At 42.1% G+C, this 26,824-nt stretch overlaps 1 protein-coding gene across 1 annotated transcript; it reads right to left on the bottom strand.

Annotated features, from left to right (window-relative positions):
* Nucleotides 1-186: 186 nt before the first annotated feature.
* On the bottom strand, nucleotides 187-19,807 carry taf1c (TATA-box binding protein associated factor, RNA polymerase I subunit C; the record flags this gene model as incomplete). Its single annotated transcript, XM_080743551.1, has 11 exons — nucleotides 187-1,580; nucleotides 1,930-2,067; nucleotides 6,360-6,555; nucleotides 7,121-7,249; nucleotides 8,163-8,298; nucleotides 8,965-9,036; nucleotides 9,734-9,851; nucleotides 13,159-13,290; nucleotides 13,826-14,079; nucleotides 18,606-18,703; nucleotides 19,682-19,807. Coding segments are annotated over 11 exons (2,793 nt in total), but the record flags the coding sequence as incomplete, so codon positions are not given.
* Nucleotides 19,808-26,824: the final 7,017 nt, after the last annotated feature.

The raw sequence follows: 26,824 nt of genomic DNA, 5'->3' as shown, positions 1-26,824 counted from the left end.
TTGTGTGGCAATGAAGTGGGATAAGAATGTGTGTGTCTGTGCGTTTCATCCTACCTGGGATGGAGCCAATGAGTCCACATTCTCCTGATACGAAAGCCTTGACCGTTCCATGGGCCGGTCAGGAGAGCCATCGTGGGCGGTCCCTGCATCCAGCTGCTGCTGTTGACCTGCTTCTTGCCTTTCTGACACGGCAGCCAACGTGTCGGAAAGATGTGCTGCCAACGTACTGGACTGTGACATAAACTCCTGCTGGGACAAGAATCCACCAACACTGCTGTCGAGGTCAACGTCGCTCCACCCACCGTCAACCCCAGTCGTGGAGGAGGACCAGCCGGAAGCACTCGAGAAGCTCCCGGAGAATTCCGATGCACCAGAGGCGGCCCTCCTCCTCCTCCTCTCCTCCTTCTGCCGCTTTCTTTTATTCCTCAGCGAATCCATTTTTGCCTCCTTGTTCATTCCCAGGTGCTCGTGCCACCAGTTGTTATACTCCTCCTCCCCCTTCCAGGAGACGGTCAGTCGCTCACTGAGATCATCCATCCACACCGTAGTGTCCACCGTGTTGGGCAGGGGTACCAGCTCAGTAGTGCTGGCATTAACCAAGACCGACCCCTTCGCCATGCACGCCCTCATGTCTTGCCTCAAGCCTGCCAAGCGCTGCTCCTCGATGGCATCTCTGCTCTGGTTGGGGTGGAGGCACGGAGAAAGTGGGAGTTTTCTGGTTGGCACCGTTTGGTAGGTCTGGGGATGTTTTGTCAGGGGTTGCTTTTGCGGCTGCCTTTTCACGCGAGTCTTTATCATCAGTGTTTGTAGCCATCTTTTCCACGCAGCAAGGGCACCATCGCCGAGTTTTACCGGCGAACTTGGTGGGTCGGTGCGTTCAACATCAATGCAACTCAAACCATCTGTGTTTTCCTCCGCACGGTGAACGGAAAGGACAGTTTCCTGTGTTCCGACATCAGTGTCTTTATCAGTCGATTGCGACGCAGACGCTGCCAAAGGATTCTCGTCACAGTCGTCATGTTCGTCACGTTCTGCATTGACGACCACCTCTAGGCCCAAGCTGGCCAGGAGGCGCCGTCGAGGGCCTTCAGCCTGTGAATCATCAGAGGAGGACCCAGACATTCTCCTCATTCCCCTCGCTTGTCTGCTGATGTCCATTGCGAGGGATGGTAACTGCGGGTGTTCCATCACTTGAGTTTCAGGCACAAAACTCTCAGACTGAGATGGCCCAATTATATCCTCATCGCTAGACGTGTCCGCTACCAACGGTTGCATTTGAGAATTAGGCTTCCCGTCCTGCAACAGTAGTTTTCTTTCTTTGACGGTTTGCTTTCCCTGAAACGCGGTGGTGTCTGTCTGAGATGCTGGCAGTGGGTGTTGCTTTTGCGGAGACTCGTCTATTCCTCCTGATTGAGGCCGTGCTGACTCTTCCTGTGATGGCCGTGACATGTCGTTCCCATGTTGTTCTTGTTCTTCAAGGACTTGGTAGAAAATGTCTCCCGCCTCGGTCAGCTGAAGAACCCAGATGGAATCCACACCACCTCCATCACCACCACCATTGTTCTGGATACATGTCAGACCTAGCAATAGATAACCTTTCTGGGTTAGTGTGCGTTACAGCCAGAGGAAAAAGCAATGCACATTCATGCACCTGCCCAGAAGTCTTAATACATTAGTAAATAGTTACAGTATGTATTAATGACAGCATCCATAAACAACAATAACCATGGAGAAACTAATGGGAGCGCGCGCACACACACACACACACACACACACACACACACACACACACACACACACACACACACACACACACACACACACACACACACACACACACACACACACACACACACACACACACACACACACACACACACACACTTCAGTGAAGTTGTAAATAGGGAGCTATTGGATAAGTATTCATACCTGCAGCAGGCTGTGATATTCTGGTGAGGGCTGCCTGCAGGCGATGAGGGATCTGAACAGGCAGATGTGTTAGACTGTCCCTGGGTCTGAGTAACGTCTGGGGAGGACCCACACTAACACAGGCCTCAGCTCTGCCACCTACAACACACACATTTTGTCATTCGTTTTTATTGCGTTTTAATCCTCAGAATTTAGAGACAGAGATACAGAAAACATTGCACACCGAAACAACTCTCAAAGTCACTGTTTTAGCCCCTAAACCAGTGGTTCTCAACCTGTGGGTCGGGGAAATTATTTTGGGGGGTCCCCAGATGATTAGCTTTATGTGCAACATTGTTTTCTAGTAAACAAACCAACATAAAGTTTAAGTGCATAGAGGGTATCTGCACATTTCTAAAGTGAGCATGTAGATCTGATATTTTCACAATAGAACTGTGTTATACAAAACTTAATGCCTCAACTCTTGGTGCTCATCAGGATGGGGGGGTCGCGGCCTGAAAAGGTTGAGAACCACTTCTCTAAACAAATGCAATATATAATATCACAAAACCCAGTACAAAGGCTCTCTCTTTTTCTTTATTCTTTCTTTTATTTTTTTAAGATAAATGTCAACTTCCTGTTGAAGACCCAGATCTGGGACTTCTTCCTGGTACAAACGGCAAAATAACAATGTGTACTAGTGTACTAGCCTGGGTTTTGTGAACTTACGTATTGCCAGAATTTGATTTGTTAGCCTTTATTTAAGTGCAAAAAGAGTCTATGAGGAAACCTTTTGGGATTATCAATTTCTAAATCAATGGAGAAGATATCTTGCCAATGTTTGTAGTTATATCACAGCAACATAACTACACAAGTTAAAACAACCCAGACCTCTAACAAAGTGTCAATGAACTTAAGGCACCAACCACCTAAACACAAATATAAAGGGTGTCCTGGTTTTTATTCCGGCCTACTGTAGGTGCCTGTCACAAATCACTCTTCTTCTCTCTCACTCCACTGTCCTGTCTAGACAACACAGAAATACCTTAAAATAGTCATAAGTTATATCAGAAAGAAGAAGAGGGGAGGTAGGGGTAGACTTATGGATGATTGATTGAGGTTGTAAAAGGTACACCTCAGGCAGCTTTAGGCCCTGGCGCGCCAAGAGGTTATTACTTGTTCTTATATCCTATGGAGAGCTATAGGGCCCGACCGATGCCAGACATTTGGGTCAGATGACTATCACGATTTTAGGGAGTCCTAGACGACTGATTACTGATGTTTTGACCGACATTTTGCGCAAGAAAAAAAAGAACAATATACAGTAATGAGCAAGCAAATAAGTAAATATAAAATACAAACATAAACGATCAACAAGCACACAACATGTCACATTTTGACACATTGGGAAAACAATAAAAGAAGAAGAAAGGGTTGTATAGTGAGTGACCAATATATCGTCCAAACCAACACATCGGCCGAGCTTGGAAGAGCTATTACTTAATGTATTTGAACTAGTACACTGCATTATATACTCTGTGGCCAGTGGATTATGTAGCCCTGCTCTGCAAATCAGTATATGGTACAAGGTCGGGAGGTTCTGTTACTGATTGACTAAAGTGATCTCCAATTTTGAGGTCTACTCTACATGTTGTTGTTTTGAATGGAAAGCACTTTTTGTTTTAAAATGTGCTCTACAAATAAAGGTGACTTGATATGACCTGACTAAACGGTAGAATGGTTATGCAATTTTGAAGGTCTTATGAGTCCATTGTTTTCTTTCTTGCCTTTTTATGCCATTGTTTATTTAAAAAAAAATCTCTATGTTTTATTTATTCCACATCATGTTACTTCCATTTATATCCCTAACCCCAACCCTAACTTGTAAAACAATGTATCCTCTAGTCTGAGTTACAAATGTACAGATGTTTTTCTATCTACACAAAATATCTTCACCAAAAATAGCTGATTGACAAGCTAACATGTGAAAATCTGCTATTTTTGGTCTGTGTTCCCCGCAGAATATGGATGGGGTTCTAGTGGTTATTGGTTCAAACTAATAATAGTAATACATAATAATAATAATGCATTGTTGAATACATTTGACATTATTTACGTTATTTGTCCAGACGGTAAACACACGTGCACACAGTGTATGTACTGCTCACAAGTATACTAGGCCATCTACTCGTCTCCAGCGGGTAGATGACACAAGTATTGTACTTAAATTTCTTTGGTCCTTTTACTTTGCTGGAGTATTTCCAATTGTTTATACTTTTACTCCGCTACATCTCAGAGGCAAATATTGAACTTCTTACTCCTCTACAATTATACGAAACATACATTAACCACTTCAGTCCTATATACATTTCAGCCATTTGAGAATAGCCGATCTTGTAGATCTGCTATTTTCAAAAGGGTTTTATACATTTTACACATTTAAAAACTTGTGAAATGGTACATTCTACTTTTGGTACTTTCAGTACATTTGGTATGTACCAAATGTTTCCACATTGCAGTGTTGATACTTTTACTTGAGTAAAAAATGTGAGTACTTTTCCCACCACTGTTTGTCTCTTCACCACTCGTTCTCCCCGCTCCCCCCTTGCATTTCAAGCATGTGAAACATGTTTAAATACCATACCATCAGTCCCACCGCCTGAAGTTAGATCAGTTTCAGTGGTTACGTAACAGCCTGGAAGTCGACCCAGTGCTGTGATATATGTCAATGTGTCACGAATGTGTGAACCAGTCCTTCTTGCATGTCATTTTTGTCTGAGCAGTGCCGGGTGCACTGGGGGACGTTATGAAAATGTACATATAGGAAGGTGACATAACGGGGACATGCTGTAGATATAATGGGAAAGCACTGGGGAGGTAGATCAGCCATACTGGGATATAGTGGGAAGTTTGGGAACATAAAGTTGACTGTGTGCCCAGTTAGTCAATCTATTTTTGTACCCATCTATGCGTCCATTTATTTCAATTTCATCTACCTCCATCTCTCTCTCTCTCTCTCTCTCTCTGACTATCCATCCATCCTTCCCTCACTCCACACTCCCTTTCCCCATCGCAAACAGAAATAAATCTTAAATAAATGTCACGTCACAACATTCTTAATTGGGTTAAGAATGCAGTCGCACCCGATTCTGAGCTTCGGTCTGAGCTTAGTGACATATGTCAATATGTTGCTTTCAGAGTCACACGTTGAATGATTGATGATTAAATGAGGCAAGAAGATTTCAGTCTAACTAGTTATAGCCCGGAGATGAACCATTTGAGCAAGTATCGTCATCTCTATCATAATAATTTAAGCTTTTTGTTATACAATATATTGTCGCTGTCGGGTAGAATCCATGCATGTCCAAAAGAAAATAATATAAAATAGTGAACATTGGAGAGCTACAAGCTTGACGCGGCATGTTGTGAGTTGTAGATCTGCTATTTTCACTACTTTCATGTGACACTATTGAATGATGAAGTAGGGCATTCATTTATGAAAAAAACATAAAAGTTGAAATAAGGAGATACAAGGTTTCTGCCCGGCAGCGACGGTATAGTACTTATTTATTCTTAAGCTGCATAATAGTTTTCCGTGCATACTTTTGCAATTCATTTTCACACTTTCCAGACCTGCATAAGAAGGGTTCTTTTTATATTACGGTATATAAAAAGGGTTGGGGGTTGCATATTAAAGACTAAAGGTCTCACCAGCTAGTATTTCACATCCAAACTATTCATACAGTTAATGCCTCTTTCATATAGGTTGATGCCTTTAGTCACAGGGAACAATCAGAGCTTGTTTCGAATAAAAATGGTGTTTCTTGATAACCATGTAATATTTACTTAATACTGCCTTCTGTCGCATCCTCTGTTTGTGTTTACGCCCGTAGCCAATCAAGGATCAGCATTCCTGGTGATGTCACCTTCAACAGCCAATGAGGAACCAGCATTCTTGGTGACATCACCATCAACAAGTGCGCCCTGATGTAAATGACAAGGTGTATTCTGCCGGCGCACAAGTAGGCCATACATGGCCACAAGTACACAGGTGCAAGTTGGCACCTCGACAGAGTTTTTTTTTTTGAGTCATGTCAATTTGTTCAGATAAAACCGTCAATACTTAATAAACATCACCTTTCACTCTGTACTTAGTCTGCTCTTTTTCCCCTCTACACCAAACCACCTTTGCCAAAAATAGCAGATCTACAAGCTCACAACGCCTCGCAGTTCTCAGAATAAGGACAATAGGGTTCAAGTGGTTAATATAAAAAAGGAGAAAAAAGTTTCTATCACACAAAGATTTGGAGGACCGGACCCCCTGTTGAAGACCCTTGTGTTATAGTATTGGTTCAAGTCAGTCGCTCCGCCTCTGAAAACCACATTCATTAATTCACTAGGACAGTGTCATGGACGGTAGATGTTATAACACATCTACAGTAACCTTCTACCTGAATACTGGAGCAGGGTGAGGTCCTGCGAGGTCTGGGAACCCAGCACAACCTTGGTGGTGCTGGCACCTCCCACCACAGAGGAAGAGGCGGAGCCTGGGAGGACATGACCAAACACGGGTGGGTACTCCATCATGTGTTCCCACTTCAACATGGGCACGCCAGGGACACGCTCATCCAGGATGTAAGCTGAGAACTAGAGGGAGAGAGAGAGAGAGAGAGTGAGGGTCAAGAGGGAAAGGTGAGGGGGGAAGATAGGTACAGGAGAAGAAGGGCAGGGGTCTTCAACGTTTTCAGGCCAAGGACCCCTTCTTTTCCCCCTCTACCCAAACAGGGAGAAGGAAAAGGGAGGGGAAGACGGTGCGAGAGAGAGCAAGAAGGTTGAGAGCAGACGAGGAGTGATATGTGAGAAGGAGAACGATGGGGGTTGTAGGAGGTGAATTGGAGGGGAGCGTGTCGAGCGTGCAACATAACATTTGTTCGATTTGTTCGACGCGGGTGAATGTTAACCTGGTGAAATGCTAACCTGCCGACGCTGGTGAATGCTAACCTGGTGAATGTTAACCACTATGCCTAACCTAACCCAAACCTAAGTAAAACTATGCCTAAACCTAACCCTTAGTCGAAATAATGACACATAGGAATAGCAAGAATTGCCCAATTGGAGTGAGTAGAAGATGCTGGTAGAGGAGAAACCACGAGAGAGATGGTGGCAGAGAGAGGCAGTGGAAAAGGTGTTATGTGCGTGTGTGTGCATGTACCTGTGTGGTGACGAGGTGATGGAAGGTATGCGCGTCTCCCAGGTACTTGGTGTTGATGACCCTCTCCCCACTCTTACAGTCTGGACCCTGACCCACACGGAACAGAGTGTGACTGGACCAGGGGCTAGTCTGCAGGGAGGATGGACAGACAGACAGAGATAGAGCAAATGAGAAGTTTTTCATTCAAACCAACTTAAAACAAGAGGAAGAAAAATAAACATATTAAATCACACAGGGGCCTAGACCAGTGGTTCTCAAAGTGGATATCAGGGACTCTATAAGGTTCCTTTAGGGGGGTCTAAATTGACTCTTACAAGTCTATAACTCTGACAGTGTACAAATGGAACCAAATGGACCCGTTCCACGGGTAGACTGTCAAGAGTTAAGGGTAGACCTTGAAATGTAAAAGTTTGAGAAACACTGGCCTAGACAATACAAAGTATAACTAGCCTTGTTCTATCACTTTTTACAATGCGGGAGACAAAGGGAGCACAGACAAGTACTGAAATAATAACCTAGTTTACATAAAATATGCTGAACCCAAAACTCTCTCTGTATATTGAAATGGTAATTGTATCTGATTTCCAAAGCTGGATTTTGGTCTTAATGAGGGTAAGAAAAACATGACTGAGAACATTCGATTTATTTGAGCATGTGAACACAGTCAAATTTCTTTTTGAGTCTAATGTGTGCTACTTTGTGTGTCTCAATACTGTATGTAGCCATATCCAACAAGTAACACAGCCTTTGACTAAACCATTTAACCCTGTAACTGGTCTTGTTTTTACTCAGTTTAATCACAGCAACCCATTGTTTTGATGGTAATAGCCTAATAATAATAATACTTTTCAGCCAGTATCTGAAACCGTAATGTCCAATAAATGCCGGCTAACGGAAACTCTGGAATTGAGGGAGGGGTGCGTGTTGCTCGTTAATTTTCACATCCACACATTTTTCCTGCCAATTCCAGGGGATCGACCTGGGAACCTTATGGCCAAAAACGCACTCCTGTAGCCACACAACTGCCCCCATGTCGTCTTACCCTGATGTCTGTGAGCTCCGCTCCGGTCCTGTCCGCGTACACCATCACCCTGGGGTGGCCTGAGAAATCACACCATCGCCATGGAGACTGGGCGTTGAAGTACATGTTGCTGTCCTCCTCTCTGACTTTCTGCACCCTGACGGGACAGAGCACATCGCCTATTGAGCACTTTGGGCATGACTAATAGTTAGCCATGGATAATGTCGCTGTCGGGCGGAAACATTGTATGTCTAACATTCGTTAGTTCTTATTAGTAAACACATATTATAATTGTTTGTACCTGACTGGGTTTTAGATTAGTATTAGATTTTTTACTTGATTGGGTTTTAGATTAGTATTAATGTTTATTGTACTTGACTGTTAGATTTGACTAATATAGAAAGGCCTCCTGTGGACAGGTGATGAGAATTAGCACTTGTGCTATAATCATTTATATCAATGCATCTGGTTCGTCCAATGTCCATGTCAAATAAATAAAACATAACATAACATAACATGTATGTTTTTCATATATTCAATAAATGTTGCCTTCTCAGCATCCCGTCTCCATTGCAAAAGATGTGTTGATGCATAATCACAATTTCTGTCTCGACTAGAATCACTCTACATATTCACGATATTTTCCCATTTTCCCACATGAAGTTTCACAATGGAGAATAGATTTTAAAGGTGCACTGAGAGCTTTTTAAGCTAAAATGTAGTATGCAAAATGTGGAGACTATGAATAGCAGCTTTAACATTTCTTTCATTCATTGTCTTTGAGAAGTATTGCCATAAATATTAAGTTATTAGCCCTCCTCACCCTTTGCCGACAGTCCAGAGATGAGCTGCTCCACTCTGACTTGCCACCAGAACCTCACCTAGGACATGGGGACTGACAAAATAAACACACCACAATGGTTAATTAACTGATAAATTCATTCATAGCAGAAATATTATGTCTGTGTGCACACCAATCAAAATATACAAAACTGATCTGTGTCAATTCTGTGAAATTCTGGACGATAAAGATATCCGATATAATTAATTGGTGTTATGGCCGATGTATTTAATAATAATAATAATTTTGCCAATTCTGAAAAATACATGTAACAGGGTATCTGCAGGTCTAGGAAAGTCAGATTTTAAGAACAATTTATCATTAACAAAAAGGCACAAAAGGACAAAAATATCTCAGGGGAGATTTTGTACCCATGTTTAATGATTAAACATGGGTTCCTTATCGATCCCACAATAAATCCTTTTCTATTGTTGGTAGTTGTTGGCTAATTTGGCAAAGATTTGTGTTAACATTTACATTTTAGTGCACAGAAGCACAGAATTTTGACACAGAAGCAATCAATCAATAATCGGCTGAAATAATCGGAGCTTTTTGAATATCGCGCCGATACCGATTAATTAAAAAACAGACGATAATTGCCGATAATTAATCGGCCGCCGATATATCGCACAACCCTACTCCATACTTCCATCTAATCCAATCTATCTATCTATCTAATCATAAAACAATCAATCTATCCATAATACTATCTACCCATCAGTCCACCTCTATACAGTCCAAGCAGTCCTACCTGACGTTGATGCAGGAAGCAGGCTCTCGGGTCTCCACCACCTTCAGTAGACGTGGTGTCATGGTCTCATCCAGTCTCCACACCCCACACAGGTAGTCTGACCGCACACCAACACAACCTGCATCAAAGACAAAACCCCGAACCAGGCATGCTGTTATTTCACCTAGGGAGCAACCAGAGGTAGCTAGTAGCTAGTAGCCCGAAAACCGCACTCAAGTTCAAGTATTGTTACTTTAGAATAATAAGAATCAAGCAGAAATAAAACATAGTTATCCAAATTATTACTTGAGTAAGAGTAACAAAGTATTTAGTGAAAACCTCTCATTTATTTTTTCAATAATCAAAATGGTAACAATGGCAACACCAGGGCTGGTTGCAAACATCCCATTTTTATATCCATTATAGGCAAGTAAGGCTACATAAACTGTTCATGTGGAGGCAGTGATAATGAATGTGATTGTGTTTAAATGTTTTACTATTTAACTTTTAACAGTAAGTTAGCCTGGATGTACAGTATATGAATGCATCTTCTCCTTCTGAGCTGCTTGAGAATGGCCAAAACTATAATCACAAGGATTTTAATCTATATTGAGATCACGATTATTTAACACGATTACACAACGAACGCTAGTTATTTTATCCTCCGCGCCATAACGAGTGTTTGTTCTTTTCCCCGTCTGAGCACTGTTAGCAGATGAGGGGTAGCGCATGTGTGTACAGTAGCAGCAGCTCCTGTGACGCTAGTCTCAAATCTGGAGCGCACATAAACAACAATGGTGGCGGGATCACTTTTCTGGTGGTTTTCTATGCCTGGATCTAGTTTAGATCTGTATTTCTATATTGTAGATCTGTATTTCTATATCTACAACTGGTGCAACCGAGGTACAAACTTCAGCCTCGTTCATTGGAACGGCAGCGCCCGTTCGACTTTTTTTTCTTTTTTCACAACACGATGAGGGATACGCTGGTCATTAAAGTGATCCCTGATTTGTAAGCCATGTAGGCCTTAATATGTTATAATAACCCTCTTTAACCGAAATATACCTTTTAAAACACTTGGAATATATTCCTTTGAGAGAAAAAAAGGTATATGTTCAACCCCTGGGGGGAGCCATTGCACTGTTCGTCGCATGCAGTGATGACGTAGGCAATGCATTTTGGATGGTCGGGCCCATAGGTTTAATATGGAACGTCAAAACAACGTTCTCTTTACAATATTTAAAACATTGTCTTGAAGCTCAGATTAACTGTAGTTAGTAGTGTGGTGCTTTTCTGTTCTGTTCATATCAAGTAGGATGTTTTGCCGTGCCTGTAAGTGTTTAATTCAACATCTAAAACCTGTTTACACCGCCATTTTAAATGGGCCCGACCAGCCAAAATGCATTGCCTACGTCATCACTGCATGCGACGAACAGTGCAATGGCTCCCCCCAGGGGTTGAACATATACCTTTTTTTCTCTCAAAGGAATATATTCCAAGTGTTTTAAAAGGTATATTTCAGTTAAAGAGGGTTATTATAACATACTAGAAGCTCGGGCGGCCCAGCGTCTAGTCGGCGACCTGGCCAACTCGGAACAATGTAAATAGGGAATGAATGCCCCGCCCTTTAATGCAAACCCCATTATACCTGTTTTCATAGGACCCGTTTTGACCATTTGTCTGCCTGTGTCCATTTATGCCCATATATGGAGATATCTGTATCTGTCTGTCTGTCGGTGTCCATTTTATGTCCATATATGGAGATCACTGCAGTTATAGTTCTGGGTCCATTTTATGCCCATATATGCCCATATATGGAGATATCTGTCTATCTGCATCCATTTTATGCCCATATATGGAGATCTCTGTATCTGTCTGTCTGTGTCCCTTTTATGCCCGTATATGGAGATCTTTGTGATTCTGCATCCATTGTATGCCCATATATGCCATATATGGAGATATCTGTTTATCTGCGTCCATTTTATGCCCATATATGAGATTTCTGTCGCTTTTTCAAACAGATGGTCAAAACGGGTCCTATGACAACAGGTATAATGGGGTTTGCATTAAAGGGGGAACCGGCACTGTGTCTGCAACACAGTCGGAGGCACAGACAGATACAGAGATCTCCATAATGGGAATAAAGGGACACAGACAAACAGATGGAGGAGGAGACAAACTTAATGCAAACCCCATTATACCTGTTGTCATAGGACCCGTTTTGACCATCTGTTTGCCTGTGTCCATTTATGCCCATATATGGAGATATCTGTATCTGTCTGTCTGCGTCCACTTTATGCCCATATATGGAGATCTTTGACCATCTGTTTGCCTGTGTCCATTTATGCCCATATATGGAGATATCTGTATTTGTCTGTCTGCATCCATTTTATGCCCATATATGGAGATCTATGCAGACACAGTGCCAGTTCCGGAAAATCCTGATGTCAGACATCAGAATCCGAACCTTTCGTGCTGGTTCCAGAAAATCGTGTATCGGGTCGGGTCGGGTCGAGGCCGAGCACTGCACTACCTGCTGCGGTGGGGAACGCACGTGCCGAATTTGAAATAGGGAATGAATGCCCCACCCTTTAATGCAAACCCCATGAATGCCCCACCCTTTAATGCAAACCCCAATATACCTGTTGTCATAGGACACGTTTTGACCATCTGTTTGTCTTTGTCCACTTATGCCCATATATGAAGATCTCTGCACACACAGTACCGGTTGCAGAAAACTCTGATGTCAGACTTTATGCCCATATCTGGAGAACGCGCGTGCCGGTGGGAAGAAGGGTTCTCGAGATACGCGGATTACATACATACATACACATTCACAGAGATTTTGTGTTGACTCATGTGGCGTACGTGATGTCAGAGCCTTTTATGAAGTGATGTCACAATGACTCAGCGCTTGCGCCGATTTCCTCCGGAACAGCCTGATGTCAACAATCAGCTCCGCATAAGGAGATTCCGAACGTTTCGCGCCGGTTTCGGAAAACCGCGAGTCGGGTCGGGTCGAGGCCCGGCACTGCACTCCGCGCGGCGGCGGGGAACGCGCGTGCCGAATCTGAAGCCGGTGGGACGAACGGTTCTCGAGATACGCGGCTTACAAACAAACAAACAGACAGAGATTTGTCGCATTTATAGATAGATTAAGGCCTACATGGCTTACAAATCAGGGATCACTTTAACAAAAAACTGCCGTTGGAAATAATGGATGGATAATTTTTTATAAAATCGCAAAGGTAAGCTACTTTTATGGCGTTATAAGACATCCTTAGATTCTTATAAAATCATATAAATGGCAGTAAAAGAGTTAACTATGGAAACATCATGCATTTTCTAAAAATACAATTTTTAATACAGCTATAATTCCAAGACAAGACAAACTGAGATACAATCAAGAGGCTGTACCAATTCAATATGAGCTGGGTTACACTCACATTGGTTCAGCAGGGAGGCGGAGGAGATCTGTCTGATGGGTCCTTTGAGTTGGAAACAGAGTGGTTTGTTGCTTCTTGTGTCCAGATGGGAAGGCTTCCCTTCCTGGAACTCCATCACCACCTTGTGGAACTCTGAGGTACTGCGTCAAGGAGCTAGACCAGCCATTGTGCAAACTTGCAATTCAGTGAAGTTACAGGGATGTAATAAGTGACTGAATACGCAAAGTGACACTAGTCTGACAACACATTAGTATGTCTACTTGTTGCGTGACTTTTATCTGTCAGTGCCATTGTTAAGTATTGTTTTGTATGCTCGCAGCGTTCATCATTTTCATGATGTATGGACTAAAATAAAAAACACCAATGTTATACTTTAACATGAGGGCTCTCGGGAGGTCCCCAGCAAAATAAGGAACATTTTAAGAATTTGAATTTAGAGAATGTCTAAGATTCACTATTAAGATCATAGGTTTTACCCTCTTGAGCCCTATTCAAAAATCCATCTACAAGCTCACAACGCGTCATATCAATTTGAGGGTACTTGACATGAAAATGTTTTGAGAACCACTGCTTTAACACATACATGAGGACCGGCTCTAGGAGCCAAGAAAAAAAGAATTCAACCGGTATCCGTTTGTGGCTCCTTGAAAAATGAATCAAAGGATACTGAGCAGGCTGAAGGCTTCTTTCCCGGGGTAGACAAGACAGCCATGTTGGGAGCCTCCTGTGCTGCCCTGTGTGAAGGGGATGTACGCTAGGGCGCCCCCTATGGTTTGCTCGTTCAACTGCAGTTTGTCCCTGTGCTGGTTGAGCTCCTCTTCAACTAGGCTGGCCAGCAGATCTACTGGGACGTCGGGGACGACGTCGTACAGCAAGTTGCTGTAGCCGATCACAGAGTTGTTAAGGTGACCGCGTTCACATCTGGAAGGAGGGTGGTGGGGGGACAAGGGATTGACAAATAAAAGTTTAAGATGCAGAACTAGAAATTCACAACATTCACCAAACTAGAAACTAGATCAATAATCACAAGAAGACATCTTCATATAACTAAAGATCTGTTCACATGGCACACTCATTCATTCATAATGACATTGATTCTATCCAAAAAATTACAATAATGCTTATTACATCTTATATGGCAGTCTTTCCATGAAACGGTTGGTCCTCCACATGTTGATTATTATTTTTTTTTCTTTTGCGCTTGCATTTTTTGCAGCTCTTCCAATTCTTGAGCCCTGAAAGTGAAAACAGATATATTCATTATTTTAGGTATCATAAGCTAGGGATGGGATGAGCTCGTAACTAACACAATAATTGTATCGAGAAGATTTACTTTTATTGTGAAATTGTCCACTGTTATACACTAGGATCAGATGAATTTGCTTTTGTTGAGCTGCAGTTCCAGTATCACTTAACTCATTTAGTGCCAGCGCCCTCTAGGGGCCATAGAATGCCAGGGTATCTCTCATAGGCGAGCGCTTTAGCTTCCAGGACCTCACCTTCCAGGACCTCACGTGCTCACGTTCATGCACGTCATGGAAAGGTCCCGGATGATAATGCTAACAGAATGGCTATTCCCATTTTGTCAGAGTAGAATGGCTAGCTGGCTAGCGAGCCAGGACCACCCACGACTCTACAAGCAGCTCGGGGTAAGTGAATTAATAAAAAAAAATTGTATTGGATTGAAATAAAGCCGAACTAGTTCGGGATCGGCACAGGATGAGTTAAACCCTCTATACTTGCATTTGGTACGCTCATATTTGCTCCACAAAAATCGAATCGTCACAAATTAGCTTGTACAGTATATCGGGTATTTCTGGCTATCTACATGCTCGCCTAAAACACCAGAGAGAGAAGCATACCAAGCATCGAGCCCTGGGGGACTAACTAAGTATATAGGGCAGGGGTCTTCAACGTTTTCAGGCCAAGGACCCCTTAGTTCATAGATTCTGTAGATTCCCCGTAGATTCCCCGTAGATTCCCCTTTTCATAGATTCCGTATAGTTTCATTGTTTGATATCACGATCAACAGTGTATTTTGGATTCATCTCAATTTGTGTTTTCAGATATTTAACCACGTGAACCGTCAATACTTAATAAACTTGACCTTTCACTCGGTACTTAGTCTGCTCTTTTTCCCTTCTACACCAAAGCTCTTTCTGCGAGGCGTTGTGAGCTTGTAGATGTGCTATTTTTGGCTAAAGTTCTCAGAATATGGACAAGTGGTTAATATAAAAAAGGAGAAAAAAACTTTCTATCACTCAAAGATTTGGAGGACCCCCTGTAGTAACTCTGAGGACCCCCTAGGGGTCCCGGACATCCCGTTGAAGACCCCTGATATAGGGTTTAAGTGGTTAACACTGTGGATTTTACTGTGTAGTAACTCAACACTGCAGTCAGCTGTTTTCTGTTAGGCTAGCTGGCCAGCATGAATGTAGACTAGTATGTTTCTAACGCTGGAGTCCAGCTATTTATGGTCAATAGACTTGTTACTGTCTGGCAAATGGAACCGGAGCTAGGGACACATTCTATCCTCAGGCATGAGTCTTTAAAATGGGGGCACATTGTACAGAATTAAAGTTTTAAGGTCTGTAAAGATTATACTGCATTTCTATTGCTCTATTTTTATTCCCTTTGAACTTGTATCCGTATCTCCAATATCACCACGCGCGCACACACACACACACACACACACACACACAGAATATAGAATATACAATTACATATTTATCTGTACAGCTGCTATTGCAATTACTATTCTGATTTTAATCTGCCTATTTATATTGTATTTACATTTTGTCCAAACCTTCAAGGTACTGTACACAAAGTGGGCACCAATATTGAAGGTGTTTTTGTCACATACTAATACTATTAAATGTTAAATATTTGTTTACCTCTCCTGATCAGAAACAGTTTTTTTGTAACTTGCAGACTAAAACTTTAATTTTACATATACATGTCTAACATGACTGGAAAATATATTTGTTCTACAAATAGCTGTCACTGTCTTGTCTGCAGAGGAGGGCACCCAGATCAAGTGCAAGTGTGAAGTTAGTTCAGTGCAAAGTTCAAATGCATGTCAGCAGCACCTAAAAACGTCCATAGCCACTTTTCCAGGTCATCACAAACCTTTTTCTTTTTTTAGCCAAAGGAGTGTTTTTCCATTGCAAACAAATGCTTGCAATGGATTAAAAATCATGAAAACACCATAGTTTGACTCCTCACACTGAGATTTGAGTGTGGTCTTTTGTTGTATTGTATATGTTGTCTTTAAAAAAAAACGAGAAAAAAACAAAATAAACATATTGTAAAAAAAAAAAAAAAAGAAAGTTTGACTCCTCACAATGCTACTTAAAGCAGTTTCTTTTTTGTATTTTGTTCCTGTATAGTGAAGTTAATGGTATCCCAACTTTAAGCAGCTGTCACTGATTCCCCTAGGGAAACTGAATTTCAATCTTTGTGAGATGTGTTTCTAGACACCTTTACAAACACATTGGGGAAGAAATGTATTGGTAAGGAATTTATTCTACGTTTTTTTGGGACTCCAAGGCACATACTTTATTTGTGCGCAGAAAATCTGCCCACTGACTACTACAATACAGAGAGAGACCGGTGGAGAATAGAGATTTAAGCTAAACTAACCTATAGTTTTCATGTCCACCACAATTGTCAATATACTGTATGTTTAGAGGAAGATAGAGGGGAAACTGATCTTTCAGTCAATTTCACAGTTTTCCTAAACTCAGATAGAGATAAGTTTGAAAATCGGTGAAGTGCTTAGATGTTCTACAACAGCCTTATTTTTAAAATGTTGTTACCATTTCTTACCTGATTTCTTTTCTTGCGGAAGAATAAGTGCTCTCCCAACACCTGGCTGGTGGAGTAAAACGCATCCTCATAGTTTTCCAAGTAAAAGTTCTGCATCTAAAAAGCATGTAATAATAAACTTGACAGGCCAGAAAGTGCTCCACAGAACAATAGGTAGGGTGACACACAACATCTCTGATGTTCAAATTCAACTCAAGGAGTTCAACATGTGAGAAATGTGTACATACAATAGAAACCTATTTATACAAATCCCTTTTGTCCTAAACTCCTGGTCAACTGACATAGCTTTTCCTGAGCTCATCAGTCACTTGGCAACTGTACGCTGGCAGCACAATATTATTGTCATTGCAATATACAGTACAGCCTACATAACCGAGTGACTTCCAATGCAGGACCCAGTTGGAGAAGTAGTTTGCTGTGTGTGGATATCCAGAACTACATCACATGATACAACACTTGTGACATGACTAGTGAGAGAGAGAATTGTCTGCCTCTCTTGCGCATCAGCTGCAGCCCACTGACGCTTCGGTAGAGACTTTTCGTTTTTTTCCCCCTTCACATGGGAGTGGATGAGAGTTCTGCTGCTTGATGCTGACTTTCTGCCCGTACCCTATGTCTGTACTTTACTTACAAGCATTTATATCTGATCTGACCAGATATCATCACTCATACTTATTACTGTATGTACAGTACCAGAGCAGATATGATCACTACCAATACAGGGCAAGTCACAGACAAAAGATAAATTCTGTGCAGCTTTTGCAGAGCAGCAGCTGCAGCACTGCTACAGGTTATGTAGAGAGAAAAAATAAATAAGAAATTTGGCTACTAGTTTAACAGGTTCTTCCTTACATAGAATGTAGCTCTGCCTGTAGAATTAGGACATGATACATAATACGTTTGTTATGGATGGAAAATGGATTATATGGGTAAAAATTTGGTTTCCTGCCCTGGTCTGTGTTCCTTTCAGAAGTACTGAATGAATGAACTCACGTGGTGTACGAAGTCCATGTCTCCTGGGGAAACTGAAGGGCATGTCAAACCTGTGGGAAATTGGATATGAGTGAGCTGGCATGCAACAAGAAGAAGCCAAGTAAGTATAATATCAGGTTAAGTGGTTAACAGGCTAATCAATTAAATATCGCTTCCGACACATTTCCGGTTAACTTCCCAGCCCTATATCATAGCTCACACAGGGGTTGACACTAAGGTTTCAGAGAAGTGTAAAAACAAGTATAAGTGTAAAAACAGCACATTATAGGTCAGCAGTGCTCTTATTTTACATTTGCAGACGGTTGCGTCCCCTCTGAAATGAGCACTTGCCCGGTCAGGCAACCTGAAAGCAAACTTCCACCTGCCCGAAAGTTTTGTTTACCTGCCGGGGGCAGGTGGGCAAGCCTTACTAGTGTCAATGCCTGCTCACATCTATCACACTGACCAAACAGTATATTGTCAAGCATTAGATTGCAATGAGGACTCAACAAATAAATAAAATGGGGTTAAAACAACTGGATTTATAGGGACACAGTAACAGTGCAAATGTGAGGAACAAAAGTACGACATACAAAATCACTCAACATTCCTGTCATAAAATAATAATAATACCGGTTTTAGGAGACATTAGAGGCACTGCTACAGGCTCTGTTGGGAGCCATGTTTCTCCTCTGAACTGATGGCTGGTCGTAAACTTCCAGTCAGCAAGTTGACTGGACCCATCCTGCAAAGACAAGAGCAAACCCTGAAATACTAACAATACACCACTGTTGTTCTTAATAGCATCAGACAAGAGTAACAGAGACCTAAATAATAAATATTGCATACCAACATGGTAATGGCATTGTATTCAATTCATGTTTGTCATCATGTGTGGGGCATCTCCCTTAAAGATAGGGTGAGAAGTTCAGTCACTTGGAGGGATTACATTTCCACGCTGGCCTGGGAACGCCTGGGGATCCCCAAGGGGGAAGTGGATAATATTGCTCAGGAGAGGGAAACTAGAAATCTCTTTTGGAACTGTTACCCCCGCAACCCGATTCCGGATAAACGGTTGAAGATGGATGGATGGATGGATGGATGGATGTTAACATGCAGTCCAGTGGGAGAAAAAAAATCATCACATAAAGATATGTGTTGCGTTACATACAGTTTGTAACAATGTATCCACTGGACCTGTCCTGTATTGTAGTATCAATTTTTCTACTCTCAGAGTTAAAGGTTGTGTTGTTAGTACCTGGGCTGACTGAGGGTGTTTGTTGTTATCTGGATGGATAGTGTGTCTGTTTACATGAGTAGTTCTCTAACCTTTTAATTTCAAGGACCCCCATGTAAGTTTGATAGTAATTCATAATTTATCACTTAAGTGTACAGAGTTACAGACCTGTTAGCTCTGGTCCATCGCTTTCACCTCCCGCATTGTGAAAGCGATGGACCAGAGCTACAGACCTGTAAAGGTCCATTTCGTTTCCCAACTACCAAAAATGTAGCTTGGGAGTGGGATGAGTGGATAGGGACCCCCTGGAATGGAACACCCTCAAGTACCCCTGCTGCTAGGGGTCCCCGGGTCTGAGTGGGTGTATTGTGCAACTGCTAAGTAATTACAGTGAGTGTAACAACAGTGTCATTCATTGTTATCAGGAGTTATGAGCGTTACTTACAGCAGCTCAGTGTGTGATTCATCTCATGTAAAAATCGTTACCTGAGTGCACACGCCAACAGCGTGCTCGTATTGCCCCCATCCAGTCGCGGTGTGTTTGAACACTCCAGTCGGCGGCCCGGAGTTGAAATAGGTCGGGAAGAGCTGATGTGGGAATGTAGAATCCATCTGTTGATGACAAGGTGCGTCCGGGGATGTGTCCAAAACGGGCTTTTATCTCCGTGGAATGATGATATTGAATTGAGGTGACATTACATTACATCTTCTCATATCGTCCACATTTTGTTCTAGTCAGGACATGTCACAACATGTCTGTGCACAGGACAGCCTGCCATAGACACGTTTCTCAAACTAGTTCAGTTTTGACTGTTGACACACTTACTTGATAACTACTATTATATTAAAAAAAAGGGTAAATAAAAGGTCCAATAATCCAGTGATACATGCGTTTGTCCCGAAGTTAGTCCTTTTTAAATGTTTTGGTAAATCCTTGACTCGTTTCACTCACAGATGAAAACACGTGTGGATAACATGCACGCAGCAGCCCGGCCGGAAGAACAGCGTGACGTATGTTGGTTTGAAAGAAGACATGAAGAAGAAATATGGGAAACACCGCCTCCTGTGGACACCCTGGATAAAAGCAGGTATAAAAGTACTGATCTGGTTGTGGTCAATATGGTGGGTTCATCCATATACTCTATGGGTTCATCAGACCCGGGGACCCCCAGCCGCAGGGATCCTTGATGGGGTTCCTTCCAGTGGGTCCCCAGCAAAATGAGGTACAGTTCCCCATTTAATTTCTCGTCTCCCTGAAAATAGCAGATCAGCAAAATCGTGATTGATTGATTGATTGATTGGTTGATTGGTTGATTGATTGATTGATTGGTTGATTGATTGATTGATTGATTCATTCATTCATTCATTCATTCATTCATTCATTCGTTCATTTGTTCATTGTGTTGGGTGTCCGGGTCCCTGGCACAACATCTTTTCAGATTGGCCAAATACATAGGCCTATAAATGTATTGTCCTTGATATGGAAATGTTTGACAATCAATTCAATTCAATTCAAAGGGGCTTTATTGACATGAGAAAACATTGCCAAAGCAAAAATGCAACTAACAAAATAAACATAAATCTAGACTAGTAAGAAAGAAAATGTATGTACAAAAATGATTAAAATAGAATCAAATAATAAATGAAAGGGAATAAAGAAAGCTGTGTCACATTAGAAAACTATCTGGCAAAACTAGGATAATAATGCTTTTGCTGTTAAAGGCGTCTATCCTGTATAACTATAGGAGCATTTTCCTCCCAGAAAGCCTGGTAGGCGAGGTTAGAGCAGTTATAGTACTGTACATCAAGACAATTGGTTTAAAGCATTTTTGGAACACATAGCAATATTTCAAGGTTAACTGTCATTGGTATACAACCTGTGAGGCAAATAGCAATATTCAGGTGCAAGCGATTTAAAAGTAGGCCTACAGAGGTAGCAGTAGGTTTTCAAATGTATTTATCAGTAGGCTCTCTGTGCACATTTGATGGACCTTAGGGTGGTTGTGTTTTAGTGGACAATGGACATCCTTCTTCTGTCAGCTCAAAACTCTTGCTGCTGTGTTTGTTGTTTTTCATCCAGCAGACATGGGAGTTTTTTTCCACCTAGTTTGGTTTGATCCACTCATACAGTATATAGGTCTACTTAGATATCCAGGGCCTGTGCTAACAGTGCATGTACCACTAGATGTCAGCCATGTTCTATTGCACTTAAGGATCAGCAGTAGCTACAGGCAACTGACTTGATTCAGTCAGTTGAAAATGAAAATCGACATGGTGTGGTGTGACTCCCACACACACATTTGCCTGATGAAGACCTGATAAATACCCATAAGGTCAAAAAGAAAATACAATGTCGTTGTCAAGGAACAAGACAACTCAATTCCGCTCAATTCCGTCAGAAAGCGCGCTCAACTAAACGGGAGAGGAATAGTCTCTTATAATTTAACTGGGTTAAGATATACAATGAAAGGACTACTCTACTGAGCCGTTTCTTGTGTCCTTTTTTAATAGGTTTGCACTGCAAGACTTCAGGAGCACCCTACCACCGCTTTGGGGTTTGGAGTACTCTGTGGGGTTTCTATTGCCCTCACCCGACCCTTCTCTCTAGCCTAGACTGTCACAATTGAAGAAATAGTTACGATTAGAACTAGAAAGATGCAATTCTGAGAAATTGCAAGTGTGGTTGACGTGACATGAGTATATATAGTATATATTGCGATGTCAAGTGAAGCATGACCAAAAGCTTCACTTTTCTGTTGTGCAGCTGCCCAACCCGGATAACATTACTCAAGTTTACAAAACACAGGTTCACTTTGCTGGGGGAAAAAACCTCGGACCGATGTGGTTGCTTTTGGCTACAGCAACCACACTGATTAAGGCCTTTAAGGATACTCTTATATCCAGGGTGACTTAATTGGCATGAACACTTTCAAACCGCACGCTTACTCCCTAAGCGGGGGGTCTGGGGTCCTCTTCCCGAAACCTTTGAACAGAGTAGATGTATTTTCTGGTGAATTTTGTGTGTTTAATACATTTATCAGGCTTGCTTTACTGGCATTGGACAATTATGGGTATTTCAGCCATTAAAATGCAAAAGTAGGCGTACAGAAATTGATTTGATGACTGAAGCAATGCAAGAACCATCTTTAATAATAACCATTGTGAATATCTCTGTATGATTTTATTGATTGCATGCACTGCCCATGGGGGTCTGTGTGGTGCCTCCCCCAGAAAAAAGTTTAACATACAGTAGTAGGTGTCATATCCTGTGTTCTGGTGAATTTGGGGAGTTTGATACCAAATCCAGGAGAAATCCAGGAGAAATGACAATCCAGGAGTCTGCCAGGAGATGAGGTTGAAATCCAGGAGACTCCTGCAGGATCCTGGAGGGTTGGCAGCCTGTATATTTACAGGTTCACTTGGAAAGCTGTGATGTGACAAATAAATCTGATTAGGATTCTGTATGTATGTATATACCGGTATGTACGTATACGTAAGCACACTATGAATGTATGAACGTATGTGTATAGGTCAGTGTTTCTCAACCTTTTTTCTGCATGGGCACACTTTTCATGTCCCAAGAATCCATGGGCACACCAACATAATACAGGGGTGTAAATATTGTCACTGTCGGGAAGAAACCTTATATCTCCAAGTTTCAAATGTGTACATTTCTTCGCAAAGTAAAGCCCTGCTTCATCATACAAGGCTGTCGCACAACAACAGTAGTGAAAACAGCAGATCTACAAGCACACAACGCCTTGCTTCACTAGTTTAAATAATTTTAAAAATGATAAATACAATACTGTTTCTCTCTTTCAAGCAGTTTCAAGGGGCACACTTGACCCTTCTCAGGGGCACACCAAAGGTCCCCATGCAGGCACAGTGGTTGAGAAACACTGGTATAGGTATTACATGTGCCACATGTATGTATGCATGCATGTATGCATGTACACAACATCTCACATTGTGTTAGCAGCACATCACTGGTAATGTGTTGCCATGTTTCATGGTATGCATATCACTACTCAATTGACATTGCTTAACTCACGCTCTAGTTCATGTTAGCATAATCACTGCTGATTCGTTCACCAACTGCACACCAAGGAAGTTGCTAAACATAGCTACTGTAGATTGCAGAGGGAAGCCATGCTGTTATTAGACCCTGTCTTTTCTTTTTTGAGAACGTGTGTAAATAAAAATTGATAAAATACACATAAGAAAGAAACATGGGACATCAAATGCAGCCGTGCAGGATTTGAATGCACAATCATCTGTTGAAGGTACCGTCTCTCAAGAAACAAGAATAACAATGAAACACAGGAAGACTGATATGATTTGGTGCAATATCTCGTTTTCTTTCTCTTTTTTTATTAGAGCGTGTATTATGGAAATTGACAAAAACACAGAGGAAAAAGAAACACGGGACGGCAAACACACGATGCAGCATCCGGATGCATAATAATATTTTGAAGATCTCGCTCCTCTCGAGAAACAAGGAAACCACAATGAAACCTTGACAGGCTGACAATGATGCCTTGGTGGTGCAGTGGTGGGGGATGCCTCATCAAGGCTCGCATCCGTATCGTTGACAGATGATGGAAATACACCTTTGATTTTTATTTGGGGCAAATTTTCTTCTCAAGTGCTCACCTTTGGATGAACTCCCTGAAGTGAAGGAAAGAGGGAGAGAGAGGGAAAGAGAGAAAGAGAGAGAGAGAGGGGTAAAGACGATCGAGGAAGATGAGGAGGAGGAGGATTTGCTCAGTGTGAAAAAAAACTTCATTGTTCTTCCTCCCACAAGCATGTACACACATACACACACACACGCTCGCACACACACACACGCACACACACACGCACGCACGCACGCACGCACGCACGCACGCACGCACGCACATACACACACACACACACACACACACACACACACACACACACACACACACACACACACACAAAGACTATCTCCTACGCTAACTCCCACCTCCTATAAACCTCCCGGTTCATAATGCATCATAATCCTCTCCTTTTTCTTTAACATATAAAAGAGATATCCCTCTCTCTGTGTAACCGGCTCCGACGTCTGACTGTCACCAGCTCACACACACACACACACACACACACACACACACACACACACACACACACACACACACACAAGCGGTGCACAAACACACACAGCCGCCAGCTCATCAACATGCAGTTATTCCCTTTGGCGCTGGATGGCATGCTGTTAATTGGCTGCCATGCCAAGCAGCGTGTGTGGTGGTGACTGTGTGTGTGTGTGTGTGTGTGTGTGTGTGTGTGTGTGTGTGTGTGTGTGTGTGTGTGTGTGTGTGTGTGTGTGTGTGTGTGACTATGCTGCAGAGAGATGGGGGTTGCTTAGAAATTCCCCTCACGTCTCAGAGCCTCGATTAAGACGTTGCTCCAGTTTCAACTAGGCAGACGAGCGTGTGTGTGTGCATGCATGTGTCTGTGTGTGTGTGTGTGTGTGTGTGTGTGTGTGTGTGTGTGTGTGTGTGTGTGTGTGTGTGTGTGTGTGTGTGTGTGTGTGTGTGTGTGTGTGTGTGTGTGTGTGTGTGTTTGGGGGGGCACATTGAAATTAAAATTAGTACAAAAATGTCCCTTTCCTTTGCTGCAGCTGAGGTATTGTTTCTTAATTGACTGTGTGAAAGTATGCGTTTATGATGTCTCTTGTTCAGTGCATGTGAAAAAAGTATGCCTCATGTTGGCTGTCCCGGAATTCATAATGAATTAATAGGTTTGTGTTTTCGACTGAAGATGGAGTTCTGTGGACATGAATAATAATAATCATGGTCAAAATTGTGATGTCAGGTTTAAATGCAACATCTGGCCTGGTCAAGCCAGGCTACAAGTTAGAGTTCAAGATATCTTGATCAATTTTCTCCTCTGATGCATGGGATAATGTTTGTTATTGGCATTCTATCTAGAAACAGATACATTCATTTTGTCCAAGGAAAGCTGATGGCAAAGACTATGAGACGTGGTAACAGCTGGTGATAGTGAAGAAAATTATCCTAGTTTGAGCACTATTATTATGTTGTATTATGTTATGAAAATATAATAATGTTATATTGTCATGAAAAATCAAAAATGTACAAGGTATATAGGGGTTAAGTGGCCAAGTGAGGAGCTTGATACGGAACAAACCTAAAGAAAAAAAGACAGTGACTCTCAGAGAGTGCGTGCGTGCATGCATGTGTATATATGTATCTGTGTGTGTGTGTGTGTGTGTGTGTGTGTGTGTGTGTGTGTGTGTGTGTGTGTGTGTGTGTGTGTGTGTGTGTGTGTGTGTGTGTGTGTGTTGCGTGAAGGGTGGTGTAATAATTTGAAGGTTATATTTTCTGAACTCTCAGTTTACGTCCTAATGAAGCCAAGAGAGACCATCAGACGTTTCTAGGTCAAGAACACATTCACACGCACGCACGCGCATGCACGCACACACACACACACACACACACACACACACACACACACACACACACACACATGCACACACATGCACACACATGCACGCACGCACACACCCTATAGTTGCTTTTTCACACAAGCACGCACACACCCTATAGTTGCTTTTTCACACAAGCACCTATACCCATACATAACGTATCGTCGTTGTCGGGTGAAAACCTTGTATGTCCAAAACCGTTCGTTTTACATTTATCATTTTAAAAAGGATTCAAACTAGTGAAAACAGCCAATCTACAAGCACACAACGCCTCGCACACGGCCTTGTATGATGAAGCAGGGCTTTACTTTGCGAAAGAACATACACATTTGAAACTTGGAGATACGAGGTCTCCACCCGACAATGACGATATACTGTAACCATACATACACATGCATGTCCATGTACACAAACACACACAAATGCAGCAAACCGATTTCACCCCAGACAGTTGGTTACGCAACCATTAAGGGTCTTCAGAGGCAGAGAGGCCAGGAGTGAGAGAGAGAGAGAGATAGATAGAGGGAGATTTCGTTTTTGTTGTCCTGTTCATTATTCATGCTTAGGCCTGCCTAATGATTATTTATCAAGTTGGCATCCAGGGATGTCAGCGCATAGCAAACAAATGCAATCAGCCGCCCCTTGATTGCATCGTTCCAAAGACCCAGACATGAGAGAGGGACTTATAGTCTAATTTGTGTTTTCTATGGACGAACCTTTCATCAAGGATCAATCAACATCCTATTAAATGTTACACACCAAAACATATTGGTAATAATCAACCATTGATATGATGAAGTTGCTGCACTGAACGTTTTTATTCTGTTTAGTATATACCGGTATTATACTGTATATTATAATGGAGTTCTGAGTTGATTCCAGTATAAAACTAAATAATACAATAATACATTGATCTATTCATGTCATACAGTATAATATCTCCCTGTCCCCCCTGTTTCTATTTCTCCATCTCTCTAACGGTCATGTCTTTCTTTCTCTGTCTCTTGCTCCTTTCTCTCTTTCTCTCCTCCACTGAGTGCGTGCGTTTGTGCGTGCGCGCGTTTGTGTGTGTGTGTGTGTGTGTGTGTCCGTGCACTTGTGTGCATGTCCTATCGATAGAGATGAGAGTAGGCTGGTTTCTATTACCTATTTAATTA

Source organism: Nannobrachium achirus, assembly GCF_963921795.1.
Source record: "Nannobrachium achirus genome assembly, chromosome: 15".
Classification (NCBI taxonomy): Eukaryota; Metazoa; Chordata; class Actinopteri; order Myctophiformes; family Myctophidae; genus Nannobrachium; species Nannobrachium achirus.
Note: the sequence above shows the minus strand (reverse complement) of the source record. Positions and strands in the feature narration are given on the sequence as shown.